We start from the raw sequence: 24,370 nt of genomic DNA, 5'->3' as shown, positions 1-24,370 counted from the left end.
GCAGCTGCTGCCGCTGCCGCCTCCTCCTCCGCCAAAACCACCAGCCGCCGGTTTTCCCTTTGTATGGCCTCCAGCTTCTGGTGCCGGGCCTTGGCTGTCAACTCCTTCCTGTCCGGTTTCCCTTTGGAAGGAGTAGCTATATCAAGAAGAAAAAACAAGACTATTGTAAAATATACTCTTAGCAAAGCAGTAAGACAAATTAATTCTACACATAGTGGCACTGTAGCACTAGAAAGCACAGTACATAACATTTGTGGTATGTATCTATCCTCCCACTTCCTCGGCCTCTAACATTTGTGGGGGTTTCAGGCATTCAACCATCCATGCATCTGATTCCTATCAGCCACCTATGCATACATGCTTCCCATGTCTCCTTCTCTCCCAGTCATAAATATTAAATCTCGCCCGTCCTTTTTCCTTCCACCCTTCTTTCCCTGTTCATTCAACCCATCGATCAAGGTCATCTGATCTGACTTTTAGTCTTCTCCATAAAACATTCACAGCTGAGTTGAAGTCAGATAGAAGAGGCCATTGGTTACTCAACACTCCTGTCGCTAATGCTTTTACTAATGCTAAGTAAAGGGTGTCTTCAACCGTTCACAACAACTTCTTACTTAATAAGTCTCAACAGTACAGTATACAGTACACCCTTGCAGTGAGTGTAATGTCAATAAGTAAGGATTAGGAATATAACTTACCACAGCCTGTCACTGCTGCTGGCTCACCCCCTGCAGCTCCTCCTGCAACTGCCGCATCTTCTCTGCCCTCAGCAGCCCCGTCGCCTTCGCTGCTGGCCCTGGCACTGGTGGTCGGTAGTACGCCTAGAAAAAACATTACACATTTTTTAGATGCCATATACACCTCCCCCTATTTTTCACTAGCAAGATTGAAAAACAAATTAATACATACATATACAACATACATCAGGTAGTAGAGTAGACACTAGTAGTGTTATATGGTCCCTAGGGTCATTCTAGTCTTTGCTTAGTTAGCCCGAGCCATGCAACCATTTTACCTTTGTGTCTTTTATTTTTGTGCACGCTACCTTGCAGCTTGTTGTGTAAGACGCCTTTGAGCCCACATGATCTCATACTACTACTGTCTGACTGCTGCGTACAAGGACGAAAAACAAGCCACTTTGTTATGAAGTTCTTGTGTTAGTCCATATTGCTTATCCATAAAAATGCTACACTTTTTGGCACGACTGAGAAATGCTTGCAATATACTAATGCGCACCATTTTTCTCATAACAGACGGGAGATTCCCTTCTATGAACCAGAGCTTTGCAGAGCTTATGATGTAACCAGTACTAGGATCTTCTAAGGTGAGGGGTCCCCAGAATTCGCTCAGAGATCTTCATTTATAATTTTATATAAACTATATTCCTACCAAGGGGAGGGTGGGGCTTCCACCTCTGTTCAGTTATCATGATTTTGCCTTTTATCTTCTATGGACTTGTAGTTGTTGTAACTAAGTGTAACAATGTTTATTGTTTTAATCTTATGCATTTTGCTGTTGGTGCTGCATTATAGAACAACGTACAGAGCTTGTCAGTTGAAAATAAACCTTTTGAACTTACATAGACTCGGTGGTATTTGGTGTGGACTTACACGAGTGAGTGAGCGAAAGGGTGTGCATGTGCATTGCTTCCACAACTCAGATGTCGGGAGTGTTATAATCTGGGGTGTCTACTCACTGGGTATCTTGGGGGTGGGTCCGGAGATCTAATAGTAATGAGACACTATAACTAGTTGGTCAGGGGATTGTGGTGGGTTCTGATTGAGGTGTGAGGAAGGTCCAACCTCCCATCACCAACGTCCTATTTTCTTGTGCAAAGATCTATATGTGCAGAATCCCTACAACAGTAGTAGTATGTCCTATCCTATCAAAAATAGTAAAATCTGGTTGGGCATTTTGTTGGTGGGAATTGTCGAAAAGCCTCAAGATTATGAAAGCCTCAAGATTAAGAAGACTAGAAGTAGTAGAAGAGGACAACCCAAAGGACTGGACTTAATGGCTAGAGGTATTGGTGAATCTGAGTTTTATATAAAACCTTTTAAATAAAGAGTGGCCAACTGGGCAAGCTTAGCTACAGATAGACTAATAGTAGTAGTACAGAGAGTCACAGCAGAGGCAGTTAGAGGCAGGGATAACAAGAATTTAGAAACAGATAGTCTAAATCGAAGAATTCGTAAAAAATAGCATTAGGAAACAGAAACAATAGTTTGGAAAAAATAAGTTGCAGTAAAAGTTAGGGAATAATAATTATTAATATTAACAACAGGAAGACTTACTGGGGCCAGCAGCAGAGCCCTCGATAGAGGAGCGATCCTGGTCCTGTTCCTCCTGTGCCTTGATTGCAACTTCCGCCTGAACGTACTTTAACGATTTCTCCTCATTCACCATTAATCCCTTAGTGCACCTTCAAAGTTGCACATGTTACAGATTTCAAGGCGCAGTTCTTGCCAGATCACATAACTTTTCCTGCAGGATCGTATTGCCACTGTGCGGGGTTCTTCATAGTAAAAATGTCTGCAAAAGGTGAACAGGATCCCCTGTGCAAAAGCACACTTTTTCTTCTCTGATGGGTAAACATTTTTGCCTGTGGAGTAATCCCTTACTCTATACTCTCAACAAATCTGGAGCTGATCCATTTCCCTTCCCACCCTGCAAAAGGAGTTATACCAGAGCAGTGCTGAAGTGAACATATGACAGACTCAATCTAGGATGGAAAGGGTAATGGTGGCAGTTCAATAATTCTGACCAATGCTCATGCTTATGGTCATTCCCAAACTTACAAAGCAATCTGTGCCTTGAAACACCCTCTTCCCACACCTTGCATGAGTTTTACGCATGTCAAGGTCCCCACACTCCTGGCGGAGATCTCAACATTTGTAACTGGGTTTACACCCCCAAGGAATCTATTTGTGAATTCCTGGCAGGCATATAAAAGTTAAATTCAGTCGTAAACATATGTTCAAGTCAAATTTATCTTTGTGAATAGGCTTCATAATCTTTATTATTGAGAAGACAACCAATATACACAGAAAGGTGCAGTAGTGGAGCTACTTGCTTCATGTTTATATACACTGTATTCCAAATATAATTTATGCTAAAGCATACAAATGACTATATTCAGTTTTAAAGAAGAGAAAGACTGAGTTAAAGCTAAATAAATATGGAAAGAAAGGGCCAATTAAAGAAAAGAGAGATACTTGATGAAATTAACAAATGACAGGGTGCATCTATCTGAGAAATATCTGCAAGTGCATTAATAGTTCTTGCTGACATATCAAACTTTCCATAAGGCAGTTCATTGACAAACCTCAGAACTACCAGAAAATAATGGACATGAATTTACCTGTGTAGAAAAATCCTACTTTTGCAAGAGCAGCTGGATCTGCGTGTGCGTCCTCTGGCCAATTTCTGAAGGAATTTAGTCGAATCGCTTCATCTTGATAGATGTTTGAAATGGTCGAACCTTTTGGAGAAAAGAATCAAAGGCTTAAATGGTGAGGATGCCAAAGTCACATGTATTCAAGATACCTCAACACAATATAAGTGTTCACTTTTTCACCGTTCCCTTGAACTCTACTAAAAAACTTGAGTAATACATTTCTTTTAGGGCCAAAATATACCTGCAGTTTGTTGAAAGTAAGTTGGTATACATCCAATTGTGCATCAGGATGTTCTTCTTTTACACTATCCAGTAATTTCTCGTATATTTTCCTTCCTTCGTTTCCTAGGTTGTGTAGCTGAATGCGTTGCTTACGCACATGGGTAAATTGTCTATATTCCTCATCTCAGTCATTATTTTGTGACATTGAGTCTCACCCTAGAGACAGATAGCTACTTTGCTTCTTCCCCAGAAAAGAAACTACATTTTAGCTTTGCCTTCCCAGCTACAAAAGTACACATTGTCCCTTTATAGGCCTTGTTTTTTTGTCTCCATCCAGAGATGTGTTGCTCTTTTCATGGGCTGCTTGTTAGTAGCTGTAAATTTGTCTGGTAAGTGTTTTCTTGCTTCCCCTCGCTGGTTTGCTTTAGAAGGCGATTGTGTTATGCCTGTGCGTTTGGCTCAGCGACTCTTCTGTTCCAGACATGCCAATTTTTGAGCAGAGGTAAGAGAGAGATTTAGAAAACAAAACTGAGAGACTTCAATTTGTCTATTGACTTACATTAAAGTTCAGGAAGTTTTAAGTTAGAGAAAGTTAAAATAAGCCTTTCTTTTTTTGCTCCAAAAATCAGGGGCCTCTTTGCTAAACTAGGATTTTTAACATGTAGGGCTTGCAGGGGTCTCCTAGCCTTAGAGCAGCCCTGCCCCAGTGGGCGCAAGCCCTATCCCTTTTCTTGGGTTCATAGTGTGAGGCTCTCTATGACCTCACCTGGAGGGTTTTTGCATGCTCGCTCTGGGCTCTAGGGCATTTCCGGTGCTTTTCTTGTTGAAGTTGCAGTTGGTTTGTATTTGACGTGGGCCTCAGCTTTAGAGGTCTGCCTTAACAGCTCCTTTATATGGCTTCCACTACTCATCACTGCTTGGCTGTGCTTGGTGTTTGGGATGGGTTTACACATGTTTGCCTTTGTCCCTGCAGCAGCGACTTGGGTGTCCCTGCTAGGATTCCCCTGTATGTGGGTGTGCCTTATTTGAATTTTTCAGGTTGACACTATGGCCTTTCTTCCCTTTTCAAGGGCTTGTGGTCTTGTCCTTCTCCATGGAGGGAGGGAGGGAAGGAGGGAAGGGCACCGTTTGGCTGCCTCTCTTCACAACCTTTGTGCTGGTAGTTGCACAGTGGTTATGGCTGCTGCTTTCCATATGTGACTGTGCACATGGCCTCCTCTTTGTGACCCTTGGCTCTCTTTCTGGGCGGTCTATGGCCCACTTTGATGTGCTGGTTTGTCTCTGTGTGCTTATTGGAATTAGAGGTTATATGTATATGTTCTTCTGAAATGTTGCATTCCTAGGGTCACTGCTCCCCCGTATCTTTTCTTCCTCTGCTGATGACATCTCTCTCACCTGCCACTTACACTGTCAACTTAAGCTGCTGATGCCCTTACCTGTGCCCTATATTTATTTTCTATCTGCTGGTGTCTTTTACAGGTGCGGAATATGGGTGTGATTGCCACTGGTTTGGGTCCTTCAGTGGGTTGTCTGGTGGCATCTGCTTGCCTGTCTGAGTGTACATGATGGCAAGCCGCTGGGTGGGTCTTACAGGGCATCATGGGTTTTTCATGCTTTGTAGCATGTCCTTGGGCCTCACTGCCTAATTTTCCTTGGTGCCCATAAGATATCCCATTTGATTCTGGAGCATCTTATGACTCCTACATGACGTATCTCTGGGACCCTGTCTGTGCCTTGCTTCCCTTTACTTCCTTTGAGGCTGTCTTGCTGCTCTTGTCTCAAATTGGTGTCTTCTGGCTGAAAACCTGGCTTGGTATTCTGGTGAGGGCCTGTAGCTTGGAGGGTTGGGCCTGTAGCGACCTGACTGTTGCTTGCGCCTTCTCTGAGAAGTTGTAGAAGACCAATTTATCCTTGCAGTAGAGCTAATGGAAGTGAACGTAGGACCTTGTAGCAGACCTGCACCGCAATGGTGTCATACAGCTGTGGTGTTGTGCTATGGACCTCTTTACCAGCATAACCTTGCTACATGTGTTATATGCAGGCAAACTGTCCTAAAGTGGTATGATTGAGCATCTTTAGCTTGGGATCTACCTATGGTGGTGGCCACCATTTGTAGCATAAAATAGATTTTCAATAATAAAGTCCATTATGGTGCTAGGCAGTGCAAGCAATCAACCCCCTCTATCACGGAAAACTGTCCTTGGAGGCAACTTGCAGTGGGCCTGTTGGTGGTATTTTTTTCCGGAAATACTCTGCAGAAGAGCCAGTGGCCTATAAAGATGCAGCATGCGTTTACTAGCCTTGGACCTGTGGCTGCAGGTTGGACATTTCCAAATGCAGAGAGTAGTTCAAGATCCATGAAACAGAACATGGCAAGTTCAGCGTGGACATGATAAATAATAGCAAGTCATTGGGGGCATCACTGGAATGTGAGTGATGGGTGTACACAGGAAGGGAGGTAAGGTGTATGAATAGCAAGTGAAACATTAGGTCTGAATAGTATTGCCGTTTCACTCAGGTTTCCACTCCAATTTTTTTAAGTTCCAAACTCAAACTATGTGCCTGTAGTGTGCACTGAAACTCGTAATGCTATTGGCCAGATCTACATTTTTGGGGCTATAATTCTGCTTAAGAAGCCCAACATAGTCATAAAATCTGCTGATAAGGGGGTGCCATTGTATTACAAACAAGGGTGGCTTGCTGACAGGAATGTTTGTGTCTGCTGTCTGATAGATGGAACTATAGTGTACTTCCGGGTCAATACAGCAGTACTAATGAAAGAGATTGGTTCCCTTGTAAATGAGGCGGTCAATAATGGTTGGATTTCCCAAAATAAAGGATAATTTCTGTATAAAGAGAAAGCGGTAATTCCATATTTCTACACTTTATCGAAAGTGCACAAATCAACCAGACCTCACCAGGAGGTCCAATAGTATCTGGGATTGGCTCGATTTGTGACTTTTTCCTAAAGCTATTGGTATAGAAAATGGAATTGTATCTCAAGGATACCCGGGATATTCTAAACCGTATCAAGGTCATGGAATTTGATCCAGAAACAGAGTTCCTGGTAGGTTTGGACATAGAATCCCTCTATACTTATTTGCCAAAAATGGAGACTCTGACGGTGATTGAGGACATCTTGTACCAAGAAGATTGGGACTTACAAACTCCAAGAGCATTCATATTTGATCTGGTACATCTGGTAGCTCCCTACCGTAGGGCTCCATAGGACTTCCTTAGGGGATAGTTACATACATCACTAAGGGAAGTGGGGGCTTTGCCACTAGTTGTAATGGCAATGTCAAACTAGCAGTGTAAATACTGCCCTTTCAGTCTGCAGTGGCAGGCTGGAGTCCATGTTATCCTTGTCACATGCAGGGTGGCACAAACAGTGCTGTAGCCCTATGTGAACACTCTGCCTTACATTCCATTGGCACCCGGGGTACCACATACAAGGGCCCAATAAGTAAGTCAGTACTTGCCAATTGGGTGCATCTTACTCAAATTATCTTTTGTTTAAGGTTAGAACACTGGCACTGAGGTGTGGTTAGCAGGCCTCAGTGCACTCTCTGAGTCGAAAAACCTATGTTTTCAATATTTTAACACAGCAGCAGCTCACTAATATTAGTGCTAATAATCTCTTTGACACCTTCCCATTTTGCATCTATGAGGTTCTGTTTTTGATCTAAAAGAAACCTTTTTTAATGGTTGTTGCATGAAACAAAAACACAACATTTCTTTGCAAAATGTCTGTAATAGACTCTCACACATAACCCATATTAAAAATAGATTAAGGGAAAACTGTATTTAAAAAATCTGTTTAAGAATTATTAAAGGTTCTCAGGGCAAGACTCTCTGCAGAACAGAGATGGCTCTATCAGGGGCCCCCTGAAAGGCTGGGGCCCTGGGCCACAGCCACATTGCCCATGCCTTACAACATCTCTGCATGCGCACTTCAAAACTACATGGAGTGTGTAGATGGGGGCAAACAAAACGACGTACTCTGGGCCACTGAAATTTGAGCCCTTCCTCTTGCCTGTTACATTCGAGGTGGACTATGAAAAATAAATTAAAGGGCTAATGATTTGAGGTTGAATACAGGAGTGATGGGACTCTGCTAACTGTTAAACAATGGACATTATTAAAAGTATTCGACCTGTACCAACAGAGCCTCTCATTGCTCAAAAGGGTATAATTGTTGTATAATTAACACTTGTCATTTACTTCATTGCTTAGTTGTACTCTTAAGAAAGAGTCACTTTTTAAGTGTCACACATTTGCCAGTTGAATGTCACTCATAAGTACATTGAAACCATGGGCATGTCACACATAAGCAATCTGAAAACTTGGCAGTTATGTATTTTTAGTATGAAGCAAGAACCTTAATGACCATTAATTAAACAATAAGAAACGATTCACTTCATGATGAATGGCAATTTTATTTGTTCCAAGCACAAAACGGGTTAATTAATCCCTTCTTACACTTCGTCATAAGAGAACCGTTTAAATTCACCCACAATTGCAATAAGAGCTCAGTAAAAGGATGTTCCTATTGAACAGCAAATTAACTCTACAACAGTTCAGGTGCCCATCACAGCACTGCAGGAAACAGAACACCCGTACCATCCAAATGTGCGGTGCACACAAGACCACTTAATATTACCCAACTATGGTGTACATTCTTCTCATCACACCAATGGAGTGACACAAAGCACCTGAGCCGCCCAAAAAGTAGTCCCCACCCACACCAAAATGAACAGAACCGCTTCTGCAGCTAATGTCCAAATCAATCAACCATGGACAGAGAGCACTTAAATTGTAATGTTAATACATTGCACAGTGAAGAGAGCAAATTCTAAGGCAGTATGAATACTACAATTTCCCTTTCACCTGATTTACTACTGGCAAAGATAGTGTGTCAAAGAAAAGGTGTCAAGGGTCCTGATACAAGCAAGGCTGTCTCTTGTCCTGTCTGCCTATTTGTTCCTTGCTGCTGTTGCTGCTGCTGTTGCTACTGCTAAGTAAAATGTGACAACGTGGTGGGTGGTGAAGCGTTGGGGCGGGGGGGAGGTTAGACCATTCTTTTCCAGATCAGGCCTCAGCTGACAAACGCATACTGCCTCCAAACCATCATACATATTCTAACTGACTTAAAATGGATAGTCCAGGCTCCAAGAGAACACTCCTTGGACACTTAAAAGAGCGAATGGTATGGAGGAAACCTATTCACAAGCACTCAATATAACTTACTTAACGTGCAACAACCGTGTCGATTGTTCCAAACAAGTTGCAATCAACATGCAACTTTGCTACAGTCCGCTGTGCAACATAACTTATCTAAAATAAGTAGCGTGTAATTAGCAGTTGACTTGCATCGGTCATGACAATGAAGAACATACTTTTATGCCCACACATGAAATGCACACCTGAGGATGGAGAAGGGAATCTACACACTGTGATTGAGATATGTGCAGACTGCTCTTTCCTGAAAGTAAGACATGCGCTAACCAACTGAATGTCATTTCAGCACCTGATGCGCCTCTTGTACCTGCTGCTACCTCTGCAGTTTTACTGTACTGTTGCTCAATCACTAATTCATTTCATCCCTGCCTTGTTGCTGGATGGACATGAAGCAACCTCCGGCGGAGGCACAACTGCATCAGACGGCTGGCAGAAGCCGATCACCACAGTCACGTGACAAGAAAGCATCCAGTATGTTTCTTTGCTTCCATGGAACACATGGGTGAATTTTTAGGTGCACCATTAGAGAGGACTTCCTGTAGAATGCTACCTCATATCTCTATGTATAATGGCGCTCTCGTAAATGCGGAGGCCAAATCGAAATACAACGCTCGTTTTATCAGAACTTTATAGGCTAAGACTAAATACTGGTGCATTATATTTTTTTCAGAAAAATATACAAAATTATAGCTAAAGTGATCATTAATTTATTTTAACTTTAGCTACCAGCCAAGAATGAGATGTGTTTTCAATAACATTGGACTTTGTTTTTTGTGGTGGGGTGGGGGGGTGAGAGGGGAACAAAATATAAAAAATAGAAAACACCTCTCCCCACACAGCCGCCAGCCACCGTCTTTCCTCCATTGCTTCGACCTGGAACCAGGAAGCAGCAGGAATCATCCGGGCTCCCAAGCTCCCCTAAAGCAATCACAATGCTGCAATGCAGCATTGTGATTAGTCTGAGCACCGTAATTTGGCGCTCAGACGGGGACAGGGAGCCTGGGCATGTTAACCACCAGGCTGTGTAATGCATTCTGGTGGGGAACATGCTAAGTGCGCTTGACTGTTTGGCCAGTCACAGACGGCCAGCCAAGCAGTAATGTACACTTAGCGTGCACAAACCACTCCTCCCCCTGTGCCACCAGCCCCGCCCTGGAAACAGAAAAAGTGCAAAAATATAACGAAATAGGCAAAACAGTGTGATCAATGTGCAGTGGTACTAGGAATACCCTAACAAACATGAAGCACGGGGTCTCGCAGCTACTGTCCAGCTCCTGTCTCGAATGGCTGGCACGGACTGTTGGGGGGGCAAAATGAAAGAGTGGGGGAGAAGATGAAGCAGCAACAGAGCATGTGCTGTGCATAAGGAGAGCCTTCCCAAGGAAACAGAAAAAGAAGTGCAAAAATTTAACGAAATAGACAGAACAGTGTGATCAATGTGCAGTGGTACTGGGAATACCCTAACAAACATGAGGCGCGGAGCCCCACGCCTACCGTCCACCTCCTGTTTCCAACGGCAGGGATGGGCTGGAGGGGGGGCAGCGAGATGAAAGGGTAGGGGGAGGAGATGAAGCAGCAACGGAATATGTGCTGTGCATGAGAAGAGCCTTCCCAAGGAAACAGAAAAAGAAGTGCAAAAACATAACGAAATAGACAGCTGAGCAATAATACATGTAACATGGCCAGTCGCCATGGACAGGAACCACCGACCGAAAGTACGGACAAATGTGAAAGTTAGCCACAAAAAGGAAGGTACGTTTTTGTTTTTTAAACATATTTTATTGGGATTTTGTAGTACCACATGGACAAGCGCCCAACATATACCATTATGAAACACAAGTGTCAATGTACCAAATATAACAATATCATTGGGTACAATTTGTATATAAAGAAATAGAAGTAGAAACCAAAACTCCACGCAGACTTTCCCACCCCACCCCCACTGGTGAGTATACATAATTAAGGAACCAATGGGAAGCGAGAGGCGGAATCAATGCCCATAGAGGAGATACAGCATTCCTCGCAGAGCAGTGCATGCACGCTGCTAGACTTGACCTAAAATGAGAAGGAGAGAGAATGCTCACCTACGGGCCTGAATCATTCCGTAAATACGACTTGTATTTCTCCCCAAAGCCATTTGATGGCATTAGTGTTCATAGCTGGACATGTAGGATTAAGAATATGTTTTGTTTTGACAAGTTCTGCACATAGCCTTTCGGTCATCAATCCTTTGTTTTCCATATGATGGTCAGTAAGTATTGTTCCTACCTGCTTGCATTTAATAAAATAACAGCTGGAACAAGGAGGAACCTGTTGTCTGTCCCGCACATGTCTCTCTGGTAACCATTTTACCTGTTCTCGCTTACGACAAATGACTTCACATTTCGATTTGCCTGTAAAATGACACACAGGAGCATCAGATAATTATACTACTATGCATTGGTTCTCTCCTATTTAAAATGGCACTGCGGTACACTATCCCTTTTACACGTTTTCCCTTGTGATTGGATTGTGGCAGGTGCTTTTCTTTGCCATTTTTCATTTTCAACTGGAACTCAATTATCTTTCTTGTGCCTCAAACTACTCTAAATGATGGTGGTGTTGGGATTCTAAATGTCCAACGCTGTCTATCATGGGAAAATATGTCCTTTTTTTTCTCTATGAGAGAAATGACCTTAGTGATGGAAGAAGGCTTGGGGCCAGCACGTCTCTGCCTAGGATGAGTGAGGTGGGACATCAATCCTTTGGTTCTCACCTCCAGTAGCTTAACTCAGCAATCCTGAGAGCTAAACTGTTGTATTCCATATAGGTACTATAATATAGGCCTCGGTAAACTCGTTACCCTTCACCTATATTCTCTCCCTACATTACACTTGTCACGGTTTACAGGGACTGACCTTTTACCTAGATATTACACTACATTCAGAACGCAGGTTGTCTCCAGTTCGAAATCTCATACATTATGCATGAGGGTTGTTGGAAGCAAAGCAGGACTGCCATCTCCTGTATAAAATCTATGTACAAAGTTCAGGCCCAACGTCATCCTTAGGCCGACACAGTAACACAGCAAGGTAGGACCCCTGGGAAGACCTATGGGTATATATACATCACATCTTGCTAATATAGTTAGAGGAGATCGAGACTTCCTGGCCGACACACTGACCAGAGACGCTAAGGTTCCTGCATGCAAACGCTCCAACTCGCAGTGGTCTAACATCCCTCGCGGTGTGTCCAACTCGAGACCAGGACGGGGTCCCACAGTCTCACTTAAGGTAATGGGGTTGACTAGATCCTAGAGGAATTCTTGGCTTAACACCTACACCCAAACTAGGTACACTTAGGTACATCTAGATAGGGAGGCATCGTAGGAGTACGCACCTTTTAACATGTATTTTATATACTCGAATGTATTCATGTTTTTAGTAAGATGGTAGAACTATACCATCCTTTTACCTTTATAGCACTGTTAATCATTTATAACTTATACTGTTTCATGGTTGTTGCAGCACATCTATTCTACACCAGAATAACAACTGTTCAATAAATGATTATTGAAAACGCCCAGCTTGTTTCATTCAGTGTATCTCTCTGAGACAGACTAAGTAAGCATGAGTGACTAAGCGAAAGGTGGTATATTGTTTCCACGATTCTGAGGATCAGGGTTGTCATGTTCGATGGTTGCCAAGAACTATTCTCTCCTTGGTAAGAGGAGATTGTAGTGGCACTGTGAACTAGTTGGTACAAGAAGGCCAGCATACCCGGTGGGGGTGATCAGAGTTCGTCTGACATCAATCCTACAGTGTATGTAGTCTAAACATGCAGATCCTGTATATTTTCTATAAGAACTACACGACATGGCGCCACCAACGTTGGTTGGGTACTTATTTAACAGTAGAATCTGAGCAGTTCAGTCGTGCTCAGAAATACCTATTCACAAAAACACCAGAAATGTCTGGAGTGGGTAGGCTAACTTCCGCCACAGCTGAGTAGGCAAACATCCTATTTATTGGCTGTTGGTTACTCAAGCTTGAAGGACACAAAGATCCTAAAATTGTGCAAAACACCTTATCTTAAATTTTCTGGAATTGTTCTTCGTCTCTAAAACAATGACTGAATACGCGGATAACGCGGGAGGAGTTGTCCAAAATGTGCACCTCTCAGATTAAGAGGGAAATGCAGATGTAATCCCGATTGCAGAGAACCTTAGAAATAGTCATCCTGAAACTGCTTGCGCATGGTCTAACACCTAGGGGTGGCATAGTTGCTTTCGTGATTGTGGCACACAAATCATATAGAACAGAGGTATTTTATTTGTGGGTTAAATTCCCAGCAGCAAATGCAAGAACAAAAACATTTCACTTCTACACAAAAGGTGAGGCACCAGCGGAACATTGTCTATTTGAGGACTTTAAGGTTCCGCTTACGTACCAGGAACACTTATACTGGTTTAAAGGCACCCTACCACATATAAGAAGAAGAATAAGACTCAATCCACTCTGAAGAGAAGAAGTGACATTGCCAATATTGGCAACTTATACACCACATCCTGATATTGAAACTATGCCAGGGCCAGACTTACTCATATTTCACAAATAATTAATAAAACTTTACAGAAACATGAAGCAAGTCGCCATGAGGACATTTACAGTCTAGCCAGCAATAGCAACAACAAATACAGCTCAAGATCAAAATACTGCAACTAAAATTACACCACAAAGTTACACGCAGTCATGGGTAAAATGCCCGCAAAACATGAACAAATGCCATTCTGGATAGCTAAGTAAATAACACAGATAGAAGCAGTATTCCCAAATACTAGCCCTTATGAAAAACACAGAATGCTAACAATCTGCTTGCCCATGGGGATCACACCACAACTAGAGGAATGTACCTCGTGGGGTACAGTTTTCGCTGCCATATATACCAGAACTCATGGTATCCTGTCATTAGCAGTAGTACCAGATGTATTAAGACAAATACAAAATTAGTACGGAGCAGAGCCTGCTCTAAACTTAGGGATGAAGTTACTAGGTAACTATGCCCATGTATCAGAGATAATACTAGCAAATATTAAAGGGTAAGCAGCATCAGTGGCCATCTGCTAACGCCTAAGGGAGTTCAGTCCTTTACAACAGGAGCAGGAACTACCCAAAGTAATTGAAACTGCATATGCAGAATTAGGCAGGGACAGTTTGGGTGGGGAAGTGTTAAAACCACAACTCGTGGGGAGCTTCAAGAAGGAGACTTTCAAGCAGACACCTACTTCTTCTAAAAAGAAGTGGTACAATAACAAAAAACAAAATGTTAAAGAAAACAAATCTCAGTCCAGAGGAAGGTCTCCTCCACAGGAGCGCTCCGAATGGAAGTACAACCTTAGGAATAGGGATAACATTAGGAAACCTGACAGGTATCTGGATACTGATGCATGTTCCTCTCATTCCTTCCAGGGTTCATCGAAAAACTCTGAGAGGGAAGGAAGGTCAGACAGACACGAAGAGCATACAAAGTCCAGAGACAAGCAGAACGCTCAAGAATATACTTCCAAAAAAGATGATAAAGCCAAACCGAAACCACAAAAAGAAGAAGGTTGCAGGTCTAAAGATCAGACATGCCCAGAATTCTTAGGACTCGACTACTGAACCGGTAATGGGCTCTGACGATGCTAGGCAGTGCGGCAGAAGTAACAATAGCTTGCCAGAACCTGATGGAATTTCTGGTGACCGCGGACTTGAATGATTATATCACCTGATACTAGGTTAAGTGTCCCACATAAATTGTATAAAATGACGCTCCAGATGGAGGGGGACAAATGTACAACAGTTAGAGGTCTCTTTTGGGAGAACCTGACGTTTGGCTATGACATTTTGTTAGCTGAACAAGATTGGCCGCCAGCATTCGTCATAAATTGCCCTAGGGGAGAAACGGTAATTTTACCAGCATTTTCCAACCACGTTACAAAACAATTAAAATATACATATGTACGGGAGTGGGTGGTGGCACAGGCTTCAGCATTATCTAAAAACCATGTTGGATGGGACGAGGAGTCATTCCACCACATTATTCCACTAAAAAACACTCCAACTGCACAAAGGCAGTATCCTATAAAGCAAGAAGCTAAAAAACAGGTCAGGGAGATCATAGCATCGTAGATCAACTTGAATATCAAGGGGTGATTGAAACTTGCACCTCTCAAATGAATAACCCTTTGTTTCCGGTATCAAAACCAGACAATTTATATTGTTTAGTTTTAGATTACAGACATTTAAACACTTGCACTAAGACGTTTGCAGGTCAAAATGCACACAGTGCAGCATTAATGAATAACATTGTGTGGAAAAATGCAAAACAACAAAAGATATCTCAATTGGATTCTTTTGCCAAAATATGGTGCCTGAGAGAAGATACTTGACAGCATTCTCAGCGCTAGAGTCTTAACGGCAATTTTGTCGACTCCCCCAGGGGTATAAGAACAGGGGTTGTTTTCAGCCAGAGTAACTGAATTACTTCAGAACCTGGATGAAGAGGCATTGTCCTATGTGGATGATATTTATCTAATGGACGATGACCTGGAAGAACCCTTGAACAGAGTGCATACCATAATTTTGGGATTCGCCTCTGAGGGTTATAAAGTTAACTTCAAAAAATCAAAAATAGCCCACATTAACGTCCTTTTTCTAGGATATGAGCTTTCAAGTGAAGGGAAAAGCCTGGCAGCTAACTTTTTAGAAAAGTGTGCGCTGCTCCAACCTCCAAAATAATTTAAAAACTTACAATCAATACTAGGATTCCTTAATTTTGGCAGAATATACATTTTGGATTACGCAGAAAGGGTTAAACCTTTCTACAATTTAATAAAAGCTGATTTTTCAGTTCGACAGTGGACACAGGAACACACAGATACACTTTGTTCCTTACAAGCTGACATGATAGCTTCAAAACACTTATAGACATGCGTAAACGTACGCAACCTGGTGATTCGAATAGCTGCGGGTCAATCAGGGTACACCTATCTAAGATATAATGAAGGTGAAAAAGTACCAATAGCATATATATCTCACTTGTACACAAGTGCTGAGATGTGTTTCGCATCTACAGAAAAAATTCTAACAGCAGTACAGACTGCTGTAGTCAGAAGAAGAGCCCTGGCTCAGGGAAACTTATAATAGTCATGATCCCAGTTCCAGCTTTAGAGGCTGCAACAAAGGCAAGCCTTACATCCAAGATGGATACAATGGGCTAATTCTCTCACTGCAACAGACGTGGAATACAGGTACAACCCAAATTTAAAAACACAAGCATTTCTGTAATACCAAATATAAAAAAACCTCTAGATCAGATGAATACATTATTTACACTGATGGTTCTGCGCAATCGGCCATAGGGAGTAAACAGCAATACAGCGTGGCATGTGCTATCGTTAAATGACGGACGCAGAACGGAAAGTTTCATCCGAATTGCACAAAAACACAGTCTCTTGGAGACTGTACGGCACAGCTGGCAGAACTAAAAGCACTAATACTGGCTCTGGTAAATACGGATCGAGAATTCCCACACTAATCGTGTGTGATTCTATTTACTGTTTACAGTCATACAATAAATATTTACATCACTGGGAAAAAGAATGGGTTTAAAGATGCAAAGATCGCACAATTAAGCATAAAACGCTATGGGAACAGGTAGTGGAGTTAAAAAACAAACTACCAAGGGCTCACGCGATACACACACTGAGTCATCAACGTGATGGCGTTCACGTTAGAGGGAATTCATTGCCCGAGAAGGCCGCAAAGGGGGCTGTATGCACAGCTTCCGTAGCTGCAATCACTCACTCAAAAACGAGAATAGATGGTGAAATAATGGTTGCGGTTATTGACACACGCGATAATTCAGCAGTACTGAAAACGTTTCCACTCAAGTACTCCTACAAGTTAGATGCACACAATATTCCATTTGCTCAAATTTTTCGAGTGGGGGATAGAGTAATACCAAATATGGACCAAAGGTTAGGATTAATTCTAGCAGCACACGAGGGTATAGGTTCTGCACATGCAGGAGTTTCTGCTACGGTTTGAAGCAACGCTACTGGTGGCCAGGACTACGAAGGCAGACTAAAGACTATGTCTTGAAATGCGACATCTGTCAGCAGATGAAAGGCTCCACCGTAACAAGTCCAGCGCAGACACCTTTATTAATATCAGACAAACCAGTCACATATGTTTATTTGGAACACTGCGGCCCCTTACAATCTGATGGGGCTTACAAATATATCATGGTTGCAGTGGATTCCTGCTCTAGGTTCCCATGGGTGTGGCCCCAGCGCTCGGCTGACTCTCGAACTGATATAAAAGATTTGCGAGTATTTATAGGGACATACGCAATCGGCATACTTCATTCTGACCGTGGCCCTGTGTTTAGCTCTAGGGCTTACAAGGAAGCTATGGGAAGTCTTGGTGTAGCATTGAGGTACTCCTCTCCGTACCATCCAGAGGGAAATTCGGTTGTGGAGAGGAAAAAACTGGACTTAAGGAAATCTTTAACAGCTAGAGTATTAGGCTCAGGTGGAAATTGGGTAAAACATCTGTAAGGAGTACAAAGGGCATTAAATAATCAGCCAAGAAACTCTCTAGGGGGGGGGGTCACTCCTTATGAGGTCCTATTTGGGACGAGAATGTGGGTACCTGATCTTGATTGTGAAGGCACAGTGGCGGATAAAAAAACATTTGACATCCATAAACGTTTGGCTGTTTTACAGGACCTGAATTTAACCAGGGAACAACAGAGTAATGACAATATAAAGAAGAACGCCACTGGGGAAGCAAAAAGTGTCACGACAAGACCTGTCTAGATCCCTAAAGTCGGGGATCTGGTCAGAGAAAAATAATTTGGGCCATCATACAGAAAGCCTGTACCTGTCCTGGCAGTTGAAGGAACAAGAACTGTACTTCTGCCACCTCTTGCCAGTAAAAAAGAAAAAGATTTGTTTCAAATGACCTAATCAAACCACACTATGTGGCCAATACTGAGTAGTAGGCCACGTGGACTCCGAAGTAACAGACACCCTCCTCTCACAACTATACCAGGAGTTCAAGCAAAAAGACTCATCACGTTTGAAGGGTCACCTACACGGAATGGAGGACTAAGCAACAATGCAATGGAACCCGTTTCTCTTGAAACTGAAGTTCAAAATGAGAACTCCACGGAAAGACAAATTTCAATTTGACCAAACACGAAAATCTATGTCAACATGCCCCAACAAGAGCAAGCTACAGTTTCCATAAAACCTGGGAAACTACCGAAAATTGATCAAACTGCATCTGGCTATTTTATTGACTTTGACACCTTCTCATTAGATCCAAGTGAAACTGAAACAATACCAGCCCAAAAAACTCATCTACAGCGATTTAAAGACTTTCTGAACTTTCTTAAAAAGACTCACCCGGTACCACCTTGGGTGAAACACTGGGTATCTACAGGAATACTTTTCTTTCTTTTTTGGATAGGCTTTGTAATTGTTTTTAGTATGCTTAGTAATGGAACTTCTCTTCGAGAAAGCTCTGCGGCACAAAAAGTGAATGTGATCCTTAAACCGCACCTATCATCACATCGAGAAAGAAGAGACCTGTCATCAGTGAACATTATAGCAGTTCCTATACCTGATGGTATAGTATGGGACAAGGTTGATTTCGGTATATTTGGCCCGACTGAACTTTTAAAAATACCACATTTATTTAAAATATCATTGAGCGAGATCATTACCTCAAGTACATATTCCGATGATTGGGATTATGAAACTGTAAATAATATGCTGTCTGATTTAGAAAAATCTGCTGCTTTTTCTAATAAAGACATATTAGAAAGCACATCAGACTTTAAGAAAATGTATTGCTATCAACATTATGGTCATTTTTTGCATAAATCTGCTAACCCTAGGAATGTTTTCACATATCACCAATGGGAACATTGCTCAACTCCGCCCAAAAGTAGTCAAAAAACATTTGTACAAAAATGTCCATATTTTTCAGGGTTTAACACGTCAGACCCAGCCTCATATTACTATAAGGTTGCACCTACACCAGCACAGAAAAATATGTTGACAAACACCAAACAAATCTATTCTGCTTCTTTTATTGCCCAGTTGTCTGAACAAGGGTTCGACCTATGGAAAGACATTATAGACTTAAAATCCGTCTGGGGTACAAGAGACTGGCACGTCCAGGGAACAGAGGCACTATTTAAAGCATGTCTTATTCCTCAACAAATAATGTTCTTGAATGAGACAGTGCAACAAACAACTTGTCTTGGGTTAGCCAGGAATAAAGATCTTACACCTCGGGCGCAAGCACCATCACACACTGAGGATAATATATCATCTTGGAAATAGTCGTACAGATTTCGATGCCGGAGAGGGAAAAAATAAGTGTTTCTTAGCAGTACTAACTGCGAGAATACATTAAGTGCATCACTTAAATGCCAGGATATAATGCTTCATGGGGCTTGTAATGGCTCAGTAGCAAACTTGTCCTGTCACTTAGAGGGTGCCCCAGCTGCCGTGACCACTCCAGTATTCAAACTACTTTCGAATGGGAGTTATTTGATCCTGAACGATCAAGGTTGCTGTGGGATGCTTCCGGGCATCGCATATCTGGTAACTGAAAGCTCCAGGGTTTCTTGCTGTATGCAAGTATTGTTTTCCCCAACACATACAGTCCGGGAGGCGCCGCTAAGGCCTTCATTAAATATTTCATTAATACAGTTTGACACTTTGAGCAGAATGAAAGCCATGCTTACACAGAAATCCATGCCCTTAACCTCCGCTCGAGAGACTTTTGATCTCCAAGTAGCAAGGTCTTCAGCAGAGATACAGGCACTTCTACGTACAAACTGCCATTTCCATTTTGCAGAAATGGTAAATCATATCTTTAACATGTCTGATACAACAGGCATTGTCCACCTATTTAAGAACGTAGGTTCTGGAGGACTGCCGCTGATCCTGTTTCTAATAGCAGGTATCCTGATTGTCGTGTTTTTGCTGCGCAATGGACGCCCCAGTCACCAAGGAGATGGAAACAATACTCCTGGAGAGAAAATACAGTGATCACATGGTGCAACTTCTAGGCACACCTAGCCTAAAGGAACTAAGTGCTTCTTGGTTCTTGTTGTTTAGACCAGTCTGGATGGACTGCATCTTACCTGTCCTCCGATGCCTGTTCTGCGAAGAAGAATGCATGTTGGATCTCTGTCTGACATTCTCAACATGTGCGCGCCCGGACGTTGACGCTTTACTGGACCCGATAATGTCCCATGTTCTGCAGTCTCCCCAGCGTATTCCCATGTTGATGTCAGCATTCTTAGAGCCACCGAAGGTAACATCAGAATCTGTTGGTACAGACACCGGCTCCTCCTCTGACAACCAGGACTTGGATGGCGCACAGGCTGCGCAGGCTGCCCCAGCACCGGCTGTGGACAGTACGGAAAATCATCTGTGCTCAATAGACATATTCTGCGAGGTGTTACCAGGACCGCCAACTGCGGAAGCATGCCATGAGAAAGTTGCGTCTACCAGCCAGAACACATAAAAATTTGACTCATTTGACCCGTCATGTGCTGGGAAGAAATTTGTCTATTTAAAAACAAAACAGAAAACTGAAACTCTATATCAAAATTGACATTCCTTTCACGCATGTATGGCTTTCAAAATGCTTATAGTAGTTCGGACATATTAGAGCAATAGCCTATCTGTCAATTACACTTGTTACGGTTTACAGGAACTGACCTTTTACCTAGATATTACACTCCATTCAGAACGCGGATTTTCCTTAGTTCGAAATCTCATACATTATGCATGGAAGCAAAGCAGGAATGCCATTATTCTTGGAAGCAAAGCAGGAATGCCATCTCGTGTATAAAATCTATGTACAGAGTTCAGGTCCGACGTCATTCTTAGGCTGACACAATAACACAGCAAGGTAGGACCCCTGGGGAGACCTATGGGTATATATACATCACATCTTGCTAAGATAGCTAGAGGAGATCAAGACTTCCCAGCCGACACACTGACCAGAGACGCTGAGGTTCCTGCATGCAGACGCTTCAGCTCGCGGTGGTCTAGCATCCCTCGCGGGGTGTCCAACTCGAGACCGGGACGGGGTCCCACAGTCTCACTTAAGGTAATGGGGTTGACTAGATCCTAGAGGAATTCTTGGCTTAACACCTACACCCATAATACGTACACTTAGGTACATCTAGATAGGGAGGCATCGTAGGAGTACGCACCTTGTATCATGTGTTTTATATACTCGCATGTATTCATAATTTTAGTAAGATGGTAGAACTATACCATCCTTTTACCTTTATAGTACTGTTAATCATTTATATCTTATACTGTCTAACGGTTGTTGCAGCACATCTATTCTACACCAGAATAACCACTGTTCAATAAATGATTATTGAAAATGCCCAGCTTGTTTCATTCGGTGTATCTCTCTGAGACAGACTAAGTAAGCACGAGTGATTGAGCGAAAGGTAGAATATTGTTTCCACAGTCCTGAGGGATCAGGGTTGTCATGTTCGATGTTTGCCTAGAACCCATTCTCTCCTTGGTAAGAGGAGATTCTAGTGGCACTGTGAGTTAGTTGGTACAAGAAGGCCAGCATACCCGGTGGGGGTGATCAGAGTTCGTCTGACACCAATCCTACAGTGTATGTTGTCTAAACGCGCAGATCTGGTGTATTTTCTATAGGAACTACACGACAAAACCAGAACCCTGGCTGTACCCCTGCGGCCATAATCACCCCAATGCCTATCATGCTCTCCAGATAAGTAGCAAAACAGGAGTTCAGCTACATGGCCTGTCACCATCACCACACTAAGTGGTGTGTTTCCCTTTTGTGACTCTTCCCTAAGAGTAACTTACTCATCTGTGAGATATGGAGGCTTTGCTTGTGATTGCAGCCAGGTGGGGGTGGGGGAGAGCTCAATTGCTGCTCACTGGGCACTGCTTCACTGTTGCAGCATGAGACTAGCTGTTAGAAGGACTTTACTCCTGCTAGTCATAGATTGGTGGATAGACTAAAATGCCCATAAAATATGTACATTGGCTAGCTAGCACTCTACACTGGATATACTTCAGTGGAGCTGCCTTCTGCACTGTCCTTTGTACCTGGTGCTGTCTGGATGGATTTTGAATAAAGATCTACAGAAACACAGCACATGAGATACTTTTATACAGTTGACTTCAGATGCTTTTGCCAGCTGGAAGTGTGCCGCATAGTGGACTCTGGTAGGGTGATGAAAAAAACTCATGAAATGAGCAAAGGGGTCATGTTCCAATCGAAAATCACATTTCAAAGGAAGAAAGACATCCTGTAGAAAGAAGATGTGAGAGGGCAAGACAGAGGTAATACTATCTAGCACAATACTCATTCTGATCCACCAGCTATAACATTGTTGTTCCCCAAACTGAAAGCTGAACTGGTAAAGGAAGCAAGTTAATCAACTTAGTCTGCAAAATAGAGCACATATATGCCAGACTTGACAAGCCTGGAGTAAAGCTGGTGCCTGCTGAACAGCAAATTACAGACCTAGAAGTTGACAAGTTTGAAAGTCAGACGTTTTAATTATAGTCTGAAGTGGAAGACTTTGAGGAACACTCCTGTAGAAATAATGTCCAACTACTGGGCGTATAGAAAATTAAGCAAATTGGACTCATTGAGGACTTTGTATAGAGTCTCCTAAAAAACCCTGTTTGGTGAACAAATCTTTACAGCCCAATTTGCATTTCAGCAGGAGCGTAGTACGCTTTCCGCGAAGACCCCCCAAAGCCAATCATAGCTCAACTTCTACATTTCAGAGATAGTGATTAAATGATTGGTAGGGCAATGGAAAAGGGCATTTTACCTTATGAGGTCTTAGAGGTGAGAATCTTAACAGGCTTTATTTCATCTGTTCAAGCAGTCAGTAAAATGTCCTTAATGTCAAAAAAGTTCTTCGAATAAAAAAGGTGTAGGCTTTTCCTTTCCAGGTTCCACATATACTACAATGGATGAACATACGTCTTCATGTCTGACAAAGATGCAATGGACTTTGAATAGCATCGCATCATAGAGGAGGTGGAGAGAAATACCAACAGAGGAGGTGGAGAGAACTAGCAGGTTGTCACATGGGGACACTAATTCCCCCCTTTGACAGTCAACTTGGTGGCTGCCCACAGTAAGCTAGGCCAAAGAGCACGGGTTTCAGGCATCACTGCAATCCAGGTTAGTCATTCAGGTTGAACATAGAAAATGTCCTAGTGTGCCATCCCTTGATATTATAGTTGTTTCATGTTAAGATAAGAATGTAGATGGCACTGTTATAATTTCACTGGTTGTACAGTTGGTACATTTAGTGGAGTGACTGGGGGTCAAAGAAGTGATGGTCAAGGGTTACATGAGAGCCCAGCTGGATTGGCATCAAGGCTCTCAGTTTAAATTGTAAGTTTGCTACCTTAGTTATTGTTTGGTAAATGACACTGGGGATGGAGATGGTAGATTGCAGTTGTAGGGTTATCGGTCAGGGTGGAGGGATGAGGACTGGAGGAGGGTATTTCACTGTTTGAGTGCAAAGTGATGCTGGCTGATGAATTGAAACGACCATGTCCTGCAAGATGAAATAATATTTACTGTAGAAATAGTGGAATTAATGGTGGCAAATAATGCAGGTGTTAACAGGACAGTGTATGGACTGAACTTACAATTACTCACTTGGATTGTTAGGGGACTGAACCACACTATGAAGGCCATAAGGTGGTGGTGTATAAAGTTAGCATCAAATAAATATAGCCTTTCACAGGAGAGTCAACCAACGTAAGAGGGGCATGCAGCATTTGCCCAGAAACAGAGATGCCATAGAGAAAATTCTGGGTACCTTGTAACTATTTACATGCAGCTTGTAGTGGTATAGATTCACAAACCCGGCACACTGCTACAAACTAGAGTTGATCTTGGACATTGCAAGTTTTTTTTCTTTGAACAAGTTTTCTGTTCTGATAAAACTTGTGAATCTTCCTTGAAATCCATAATTCACCCGTAATAAAGACTCCAAATCAGTGTTTTCCTCCCCTAACACGTGAGTGATATAAGTGGAGTGTTGCGAAGAAGGACAGTAAGTGTGTATAGGTGCATTGTGAAGGAATAGTGTGAGAAAAACATCTGAAGCTTCAGGTCAGAATCTGGGGCAGCAAGAAGGTCACATGCGTCAACAGCACTACAGGCTACAAATCGAATGTTATATAGTAAGTAACATTTTCCATTTGATGCATGTGCTGCTGTACATCACATGCTCTGCATAGACTATAAAGCAGTGCACTCCACCTAAAGTGGTGGCTAGCAAGCTGATGATTGAAATACATTTTTAAATACAGTTTGACCAACTTGAGCCAATTTGGTGGGTGTGAATGTTGACACAGTAATTCTTAGTCCATATGTGTGGTGATGACTGTGTAGCAGTGCTTAATTTGTTCCGGTGCTTTCCGGT

At 42.5% G+C, this 24,370-nt stretch overlaps 1 protein-coding gene across 4 annotated transcripts in view; it reads right to left on the bottom strand.

Annotated features, from left to right (window-relative positions):
• Window positions 1–24,370, bottom strand: part of LOC146865549 (baculoviral IAP repeat-containing protein 1-like) — an 851,823-nt gene that overhangs the window by 619,290 nt on the left and 208,163 nt on the right. For all 4 annotated transcript variants that reach the window (XM_085632363.1, XM_085632364.1, XM_085632365.1 and 1 more), the window contains exon 7: window positions 3,362–3,481. In XM_085632363.1, coding sequence (XP_085488489.1) covers window positions 3,362–3,481 — 120 coding nt within the window. The remainder of the gene's footprint in view (window positions 1–3,361; window positions 3,482–24,370) is intronic.

Source organism: Triturus cristatus, chromosome 2_1 (assembly GCF_964204655.1).
Source record: "Triturus cristatus chromosome 2_1, aTriCri1.1, whole genome shotgun sequence".
Lineage (NCBI taxonomy): Eukaryota > Metazoa > Chordata > Amphibia > Caudata > Salamandridae > Triturus > Triturus cristatus.
This window is presented reverse-complemented; position numbering and strand designations above follow the sequence as displayed.